Source organism: Hordeum vulgare, chromosome 2H (genome assembly GCF_904849725.1).
Source record: "Hordeum vulgare subsp. vulgare chromosome 2H, MorexV3_pseudomolecules_assembly, whole genome shotgun sequence".
Lineage (NCBI taxonomy): Eukaryota > Viridiplantae > Streptophyta > Magnoliopsida > Poales > Poaceae > Hordeum > Hordeum vulgare.
Genome location: NC_058519.1, coordinates 473,784,968 through 473,794,651, shown reverse-complemented (window position 1 = coordinate 473,794,651; position 9,684 = coordinate 473,784,968). Strand labels below are relative to the sequence as shown.

The 9,684-nt window shown below is 48.8% G+C and overlaps 1 protein-coding gene across 1 annotated transcript; it reads right to left on the bottom strand.

Annotated features, from left to right (window-relative positions):
- Nucleotides 1–5,118: 5,118 nt before the first annotated feature.
- On the bottom strand, nt 5,119–6,520 carry LOC123428320 (F-box protein At1g47810-like). Its single transcript, XM_045112518.1, has one exon. It carries the CDS (start codon nt 6,518–6,520, stop codon nt 5,288–5,290), a length of 1,233 nt encoding a protein of 410 aa, XP_044968453.1. The 3' UTR covers nt 5,119–5,287.
- Nucleotides 6,521–9,684: the final 3,164 nt, after the last annotated feature.

Genomic DNA, 9,684 nt, shown 5'->3' with positions numbered 1-9,684 from the left:
TGTCCACAATCACATGAGGTGTGGGCAGCGATAGGCTGCTGGAGGGACCCTCATCGTTCTCACCCAGGGAGGAGTGGCACCAAGCACCGGCTCTATTGATTGTCCGCCGCATCTATGAGCACACACATGCCAACGGGAGGAAGGGGGCAAAGACATTGTTTCTCCTCACTTGCTGGGTGATTTGACAAGAGAGAAACGAGTGCTCCTTCGGGAAGAAAACCCTGTCGACTGCCGCGATCATGCAACGGATCCAGGACTCCATCGAGCTATGAACGCTATCAGGATTTAAGTGCATTGAGAGCCCCTTCAGGGATCTACCGTGAGAGACAGAGCATGCATAGGGAGGGGTGGATCAGACTCTGGTTGGCCCTCTAGCAGTTTTCTTTTTGACTTCATTTTCCTTATTGATCCTAGAATCCACACCATTTTTGTACTTCCGTTGCTTTCTGCTGATGATCATGCTGTTGAAAATAGACCTTTATGAAGCACGATGCGACCAGTGTCAGTGCGTCAGGTCGGGTCCATGATGGTACGATCGATGTCGGTACGTCAGGTCGGATTCATGAGCTAGGTCACGGTCATGTGTACGTATGTGTGTATGTGTAGCGTGTGTAATTGTAGTAGTTGCATGTGTGTGTTTGTCGTGGTAGTGGAGCTGGCGTTATAGCAGCCCTATGCGCGTCATGCGCGCTGGCCGGGCGGATCGCTAGCTTCGCTACGTGCGTGTGTGCGCAGGAGACGTGGGCGCTGCATAGCTGTAGAACTATAAAGCCGCGGACATTGGAACGAGTTTGAGCAGTTGGTCCGTGTCAAGTTTTTTTTTGAACAGAGTATAATCAAAGTCGCTCATATAGACGAGCGTACACTCACCTCTATAAACGCACGCACGTACACCCTATCCCCATAAACACTTTTGGAAGACTAAGCCGGCACATCATCTTGATATTGACAAAATCGCCACTTACGCCTTTGTTGTCGACGATAATGTATCCTCCCACCGAAAGCACATCGCCGGAAGACCTGAAATAAATCAAGAAAAATGCAAGCAACAACGTCAAGTTTGAAACTTGAACTTTGGTGGACAGGGGATACCACAGTCTTCCTAACCATCCAACCACGGGTTGATTTGTATTGAAACGTGTCAAGTTGGTGCTCTCAGAATAGCTGTAGGACTACAAAGCCGCGGTCGTGAAGATGTATTCGCTGGGATGAGTTTGAGCAGTTGGTCTGTTTCAAGTTGGTGCTCTGAAAAGGCAAAAGACTGTGTGTGCAGCCAGACGCTTCGTCGTCGGAAAAACTACAGCGTCCCTGTTTCTTCTTCCACTGTACCTAGAGCAGCCTAGGGTTAGACTCAACATTTGCTGTCATCAGCTTGGTTGTCTTGGGCGGTGTTTACCGTGCCGGAGGCGTGCTGACGAAGGCGGCGTTCGCTGGTGGTTGCGCGAACTCTGGGCTCGGCCTATGGAGGTGTGCAATGTTGCGACTGTCATGACGACACGAACACGAAGGCGGCGCGCGATGAGTCCGCGACGAGCGCGACGGACATGAAGACCTCAACAATGCGGCTGCGGAACGCTGCGACTGTGTGACGACAACGACTCGCAGCAAGTCCGGATGCGGTGGTGGCCCACGGCTTCGACGTCGAACGACGCGGCAACTGTGACACGGCTTATGCGAGCAGACGACACGCCGTAGCGGGCGTGTAGGCGTGCGGTGGCATCTGGCGGTCAAGACAACAACGACGAGCCAGGGCTACTGTGGGCAGGTCGCGTGGCGAGATTATGGTTTAGGGGATGATTGTTGAAAATAATCCAAAACACGGTAGGATCGGCATCAGCGCGTCAGGTCGGATCCATGACGGTGCGGCCGACGTCGGTGTGTCAGGTCGGGTTCACATGCTGGGTCATGGTCATGTGTAGGTATGTGCGTATGTGTAGTATGTGTACTTGTAGCAGCTGCATGTGTGTGTTCGCGCTGATAGTGGAGCTGGCCGTTAGCAGCGCCGTGCGCGTCGTGCTCGCTGGCCACTACCACGACGCGAACATGAACATGTATTCGCAGGGATGAATTTGAACAGTTGGTCCATGCCAAGTTGGTGTTCTAAAAAGAAAAAATGTTGTGTGCGCAACTGGTCGTTCGTCCCCGGAAAAACTCCTTGTTCTTCCACCGTTGTCTAGAGATGTCTAGGGTTAGACTGAACACATGCAAGGCCAGCAATTGCTGGATCTTTCCAAAAAAAAAAAAAAGCCAATGAAGTAAGAGGTAAAAGTTAACGTCGATGCGTGATTCCATGCAGACAATTTTTCAAGAGCCTGCGGGGCTGTTGCTTGCGATGACCAAGGCAATTTCCTGGTTTCAACAACTTGTGCAACACCCGTATGTGTCTAGTGCAATCTCAGCGCGGAATTGACAGCTATCAGGTGTGGTCTGATCATTGCGGCGAATCTGGGATGCACTAATTAAGCTTATTATGGAGTGGGACAGTCGGCTATATCTGACCCAAATACATATATGGGAGTTGATGTTCCAATCATAGTAGAATACTCCCTTAGGATGGCTTAGCCTAGCAAGTCTGAAACTTGAGACGTCGTCCCAGACTTTGTTCTTCATTGTTATGTAAATTATCTTGCTCTTTTTTGATGAATATTTTAATGCTAAAAAAATGAACCCGTTCGTTTAGTTCTAATCCATTTCTCTAGTTACATGAAATAACGAGCACGCCTATAGGTTTAAGAGTAATGGCCGGTTCACCCGCAAGAAAAACAAATCAAAAAAAGAGTAATGGCCGGTTGAGTGCTATGCCTTAATGTTCATGGGATGGCAGGGTTGAACGAGTGGAGTAGGGTGGCGCGAGAGTTAGACCAGTTGACCTCAACAAAATAAAAGAAAAAGAAACAGAAAAGTTCTAACGTTTACATGCATGGTGCAAACTTTTTCCAGTCCAACTGTTCTATCGTCAGCTGGGTTTGATCGTCTGTATCCTATTAAGCTATATTATGTTAGCTAACTTATTTTAACGTAATTGTATTGTCAAAACAATTTGTCCACGTAATCTAACTACTACTCTCTCCGTACTATAATATATAGCGTTTTAGCAGCTTAAATTAAACTGCTAAAATGTCATATATTAGGAAAAAAGGAAGTACTGGCTCTGCAATTAATATATAACCCTTATTTTTGTTGTAGTTTATAGTTGGATAGATGGCCCCTGTTCTATGTACGCACCAGAGTGATATATTGAGCAGACGTGTACACAGAAAGCCGCAAACCAAGTAGAAGGGAGTCATCATAAGATGACATATTGATTCTGGACAGCCGACACGTTAGATGGGCTTTTACTTTTTACATCGGGATTCTGGTCATTACTCACCAGAGAAATGGCTATATTTTCCCTATAAACAAAAAGAATATCCGACCTACCAGGTCTAGTCCTTGGTGGTTTAGTTTTTATAGAAGAAACACCCGATCACACACACCGACTCGAAGACTCGAACGGTGGTGGGCTGGGAGCACATGCGCTCCGCTAGCCACCCGAGCGACGATGCTCGGTTCTCCTAAGGGTTACTCACTATCGTAGCCTTATCTAGATCGAAGGATGGAGTAATGTGTGTGGAGGCTATGCTTATAAAATCATACCAAACTAATGCGACCGTAATATTTGTCCACCAATTCAAAACAAATGGTTTCATAGGAGGATTATAGTGATTAATCACGGCGAAACTGCCATATTTTCTTCTATAATTTGGTATAATTTCATCTAGTTACTCCAATTTTAACGATGACTTTAATTATTCAGATGGATGGAGAGAGTAACACATGTTATCTAGTCATGAAGCTAATAGAACTATACCAGAATAAGGGGGTCGCAAAATCCGTCTGCCAATTCAAATGGATAGCTCAAAGTTGATCCATTTTCTTGCTGTGATGAGTCGATAAATTGTGAAGACATACATGACCGTTTATGGGGGGTGTGCTTTGGTACATTCAGTTTAAGAAGTTTACAATTTTCAAAACGGATTTACGGGGGAGATGGATTATAACAAGAACAAGAGGGGAATTAGAAGCCACCCCTCTCTTTGCTTTATAGGAGAAATTCCAAAGTGGGACGTCGAACCGTGGCCGAAGACATCAACCATAGTGTTGTTTACCATTGAGCCAGGGCTTACATCCCAACTTACCCTTGTATTAAAAAGGAACAGATGAGGAGCGGGCGGTGTGGTATGACCATGAGAGAATATGCTCGGGACGGAAAGAGAACAACAAAATCTTGACAAGGGAGACGGCTGGACGGGGAGGCGAGTCAACGAGAGGAAGAAAGATGAGACGATCGAGGAACGGTTTCTAATTAATTAATTATCAAATAATTCCTAATCTTTTGATTCAGTGAACAAGAAAAACCTTTTCAATGTTTTTGGGTTTGGGGGAGGGGTACCAAAGCACTCCTTTTTATGGCGTTCACACATGCATGTATATAAGAGCTTTGGACTCTACTCGTATGATTGCTAGCTACACGTACCAAAATTCAAAGGGCACTGCTCTGCGTCGGCGCGTCGGAATCATCGATTGAAGTAAAAATAAACAGCGTTGTAGCAAATTTCAGTCACAGATGCAGTAAAATTATGATTGTAGCAAAAAAAAATCAACGTGGTTCGTAGCAAAAAAAACGACCCTGGTGATGCGTGGTAGCAAAACAAAATATGGGTTGTAGCAAAGCAATCCGGTAAACTCGGGTTGCAACTCCGGCAAACGTGAATGCATCTTTTTTAGTGAACGGTTGTAGCAAAAATTGATACCGGTTGTAGTAAAAATTAACACCGGTTGTAGTAAAAATCAAAACACTGGTTGTAGCGAAAAAATCCAACAAACTCGGGTTGCAACCAAACGTAGATGCGTCTTTTTAACGGACAAATTATAACAAATTTAAATGCTTGTAGCCAATTTAAACACCGGTTACAGTAAATTTGGATGAAAAAATGCGCGACGGGCTCCAAACGTTTCCCAAACTCAAAGCCTTTATTTTCATTTTATTCGAGCCGGGCTATCCTCTTTCCATTACTCTTATATGTTACAGAAATACAAAGTCTTTTTGGTATCTGAAGAACAAGAGGCAGGGAAAGAGAAATAGCGAGCTCGGAGCAATATCAGGAAACCCACTGATTTGTGCCTGATTTGGACACAAACTATGGGGCAAAAACCTGGTATCACTCAAACCTGAACAAAACATGAATTGAAAAAGATTGAGTCCACAAGATATCTCACATCCGCTTGCTTAGTTGGGCTAGCAGCATTACACCCTACAGTTCGTGATGGAGATGAGACTCTCCCTATAAGGGACGATGTGGTGAATGCAGTAGTCTGAGTCATCCCATCCCTCGAGATCGATATCCTCTTCGAGGTCCACGACTTCTTCAACATCTCCGCTCCTCTCATCGCACCAGTACAACCTCTGTTCATCGTCGGACACCATCGTCAGCATCCTTCCACCGGCCGTCAAAAGCGGCAAGAAGGCAACGGAACCAAAAGCAACACTATCCAAGCAGTCATCTGGATCGATGCGACAACGCGGCAACCATAGTGTCCCGTCGTCCGCCAGCTGCCACACGTCAAAGGTATTCTCCGAGGTTGTAAGGTTGACGTAGCACAGCTTCCCGTTCAGATCTGCCAGATGCTCGATGGCGGAGTTGTAGGCAAAACCAGGAGGGCATGGCACCAAATCGAACGTCTTGTACTGCAGGCTAAACCGCATCAACGAGCTCGGAAGGGGGTCTTCCATGTGGTCGCACCCCCAGTAGATGACATCTCCCGTGCACACCGGTCGCGTATGACCGATAGCGTGCGGAGGGTCGACGGTGGGTTTCCAGGACCAGGAGTTGTCCCCGAGCGTGAACACCTCATGCCCGATGTCGTAGTCAAGCTTGCCAGTGGACTCGTCGAAGCACCGGCGCCGGTAAAAGTACCTGGCGATAACATACTGCTTTTGCGACAGGTCGAAGCCGATGGCTGCCGATGGAGGCCTCATGTTGTCGATGTCGACGTCCGGGGTGCCGAGCGGCAGGGCGACGAACTCCTGGGTGGCTGGGTTGCATAGGAATACCTGATCCGTGCCAGTCGCAATGGCGACTAGGCCATCGCAGTGCGTGGGGTAGATAAAGTTTGTGATGCCTTCCACTAATTCGGGTGGGCATGCCTTCTCACACATCAGCTCCACCTTGTCCTCGAAGGTGTCTGGCTCCTGTCCCGGCCCGAGGATGTAGAAGCTGATGTCGTCGTCGAACTCTTCTCGATCACCCTCACCAACATTGCGGGGGATGATGAGCAAAGACGGCCGACTCGCGCTGGAGCGGTCGCGGTGCTCGCGGACGAAGTCACCATCCTCTATGCGAGCGCGCCAGTAGGTGCTGACGCATTTGCAGCGCACAAGGTATTTGACGGGCAGTCGCACCAGGATTTCCATGAAAACTAGGTCATCGGGGAGGGTGACAAGAGAAGCAGAGCGTTTCTCGTGGCACATAAGATCCATCTTGGTGTTCGTCTGCTTGAGTAGGTGTGCTGGAGTGCTGTACTAGTATGGAGCATATATATAGATCGAACCCTCAGTACTGTTTAATTGTACTCATTAATTCGGTTTAAAAACGTATCTTAGGGGATATTATTTCCCTTGCCATTTCTGGTTTACCGACAATTAATACTGGTAAAATATAGCTTTACCGTGACAGCATGATTTACCTTTTTTGAGCATACCTGCTAGGCGCGCATATATTGATTTGCCGCTCAGAGTTTATTTACATTAATTCTTTTCCAATTATGTTCAGTATTGGAAATCTATATTATTGAAATGCTCAGATAGGGTCAAGATTGGGTGCCGAAGAAGGACTAAAACTACCGCAAAAAAAATACATCTGTGATAATACACATTTGTCACAATAAGTCACGTTTTCTGTAAGGCACATACACCCATGACGATTTTGTGACCCAATAAAGATAGTTATATCGTGACCCAATAAAGATAGTTATACCTATGCTATTGCGTAAGTGTTTCATGATAATAATCCATTTATCATCACGAAAGTGTTCACTTTCGTTATCATACTTGGCGCGTCGTTGAAGTGTTTTCGTCAAGGGTAACTCACACGTGCTAGCCACCGCTGGTAGCAGACAAGTAACAGTGTGCTGGCCGAGAGCATCTCCTGTTCGGCCCCAGCGCACCTGGCGAAAGGCTTTAGGCGTTTGCGGCGACTATTTTTTCTGCTTGGGGGATCACCTTTCCAGTCGCACCCCCAGTTTTTGGTCCGAGACGCCCATAAAATTCAAAGTTCTCTTTCCCACTACCAAAAAACAATGCAGGTTCGGTGATCATGCCACAGGTTGGCGATCGTCATGCCACAGATCGGCGATCATCATGCCACATGTCGACGCTCGAACATAAAGACAATAGTCCGCGATCAAAAAGCAAGCTCCTTGCTTGCAGGGGTGGGAGAGCTCGGTGTAGGTGTAGCCGTTAGGGCCGGATTAACAGTGCTCGTCGTTGGCGTGGGCACCGTTGGCGTTGGGGCCGGCGAGGCATTCGTCTTCCTTCGGCGTCCACTTGACCCGAGGCTCGGCCGACTTGCTGTTGGACGCCCGCTGCTTCTTTCTTCCTTCGGTCACCGGCTCCGGCTCTGTTGGTTGTTCCTCCTCCACCTCCTCCTCGGGCTCGACAACCTTCATGTCATCGACGATGTCCAACGTGTCCTCTTGCGTGTAGAACCCGTGGCACGAAGCGGAGGCAGCCGAGCCATTCGCGATGATGTCGTCCATCTCAGCGTCGACATTGCTGAAATGTGGCGTCGAACCAGGTGCGAAGGCCAGGTCCCCACGACGTAGAGCCATCGCAGAAGAACCTGAGTACATCGGTGAGTTGGCGTATTAGGCGTTGAGGCCGGCGGAGAAAGCGGAGGGCGTGCACGGGAAGGTGATATTGGGGTTGAAGCAACCGAGCGCGTCGTCGTTGGGATATTTAGGCGAGGCCGTGTGTCGTGGGAATGATCCTGATAAAAGTACCGGCGGTACGAACGAGGGGGCGAAGCCTAGCTACGGCGCAGTGGTTACACAATCGGATATACTTGTTCGGGCCCCACTCAGGAGTGGTAACGACACTAGGTCTTCAGCCCGAAGGCTAGTGTTTTCTTATGGGGACTGTGAGATTACAGAATGCTCAACCCTTGTCCACGAGCTCGGGTGCGGCTTATATAGTGTGCGCCACGACCGGCCAAGGGCCATTACAAGGGCGAGTTAATGCTAATAACTAAGGAAGTTACTAGTAACAGTAGCTCTAACTCTAATGTTACTGGTAATGTTGGTCTTCACTCCACTTCATGTGGTAGTTTAAGTCTGTGGTCGTTGCAGTCCCTTCATCGTCCACACCTTGCCGTCGTCCGAGTGTCGGGGCACGTCCGACTGATCGAAGATGGTCTGAGTGGCCTTGTGCAGCCTAGTGAGAACTTGTTTGCCCCAGTGAGATCCAAACTTTATCGGTATCTTTCAGGACATTGATGTCCATGTGGGGCCTTAGGTGGGCCCCGGAATGCAGGTCCGTGGCCCGACCCCTAATGTACGACGCCATGAGTAGCCCCCAAATCGGTTAGGGTTTTAATGGCCGAGTGAAAGGCACTTCTTACCGTCCTCGGTGTCTCGGATACGCCGTTGTCTTAACTCGGGGCAACTTCACCCAGACTCTCAGTAAACCACTACAGATTCATGATTGAAAAATTTGGAGTGTCCCAGCATGTCCGCATGCTTGCAATCGGTAGCAATTGTTTATCTTTCGGGAAGATAAGTTGTTGATTCGGACGATTGTGAGCACGGAGCTCCGAATGCCCACGGCGAGTTAGGACAGATCCCAGTAGCGCTACGGTAAGGGTGATCTGGTCATCCTCTCGTCTATTCCGAGTGATTGGAGTCCTATAGAAGGACGAGCCACTGGATGTTCGTCTCATTTCATTCTGAACCATGGATGTGGAATCCATTCAGGTTGTGAGTGAGGCGGTATTTCCGCGTTTTTATAATTGAGGGAGCGCACAAGTGGGAGCGGAAATGGCATGCTGTCATAGGGACCGTGCAGAGCCCCTCCTCGCAGGTGAATTACTCGATGGGGAATCCATGGGTGGCGTATAAAAGGGGCAAGACAGAGAGAGGACATGATCACGCCACTACATCCAGGACATTTCACTCCTCTCCCCAATCTATGTTGTCGCGGCCAAGAGTTTTTCCCCGTCCCCAGCCTCCATCCGCCTCGATCATCTCGCCGTGCAACATGGGAAGGTCGCGAGTGCGTGTCCTCGTTGAGTGCCGGAGCGCAACCGTCGGGCTGGATCCAGGGCGACTGGATGACGTCCCGCGTCTCCAAGGGATGCCTGCTAGAACTCGAGAGCGAGGGGCTTGTGGCCCCAGGGAGCCCTCGATTGCCGAAGGAGGGCGAGGGGGAGCCCGCACCGAGAGGGGACGAGCGTGTGCTCCTCGTCACCCATGTGAAGAGAGGTTTTTGTATGCCCCCGCATACATTCTTCCACGCGTTCCTTGATTTCTTTGGCACGTAGCTTCATCATCTCCCAAATGTCGTCTTGTATTTAGCTGCCTTTGTGTCTTTGTGCCAGAACTTCCATGGATGCTATCTGCAGCGGGGATTGTTCAAGCACTTGTTCACTT

Coding starts and splice junctions, on each gene's coding strand:
- LOC123428320 (XM_045112518.1), bottom strand. CDS start 6,520: ATGGATCTTATGTGCCACGAGAAACGCTCTGCTTCTCTTGTCACCCTC.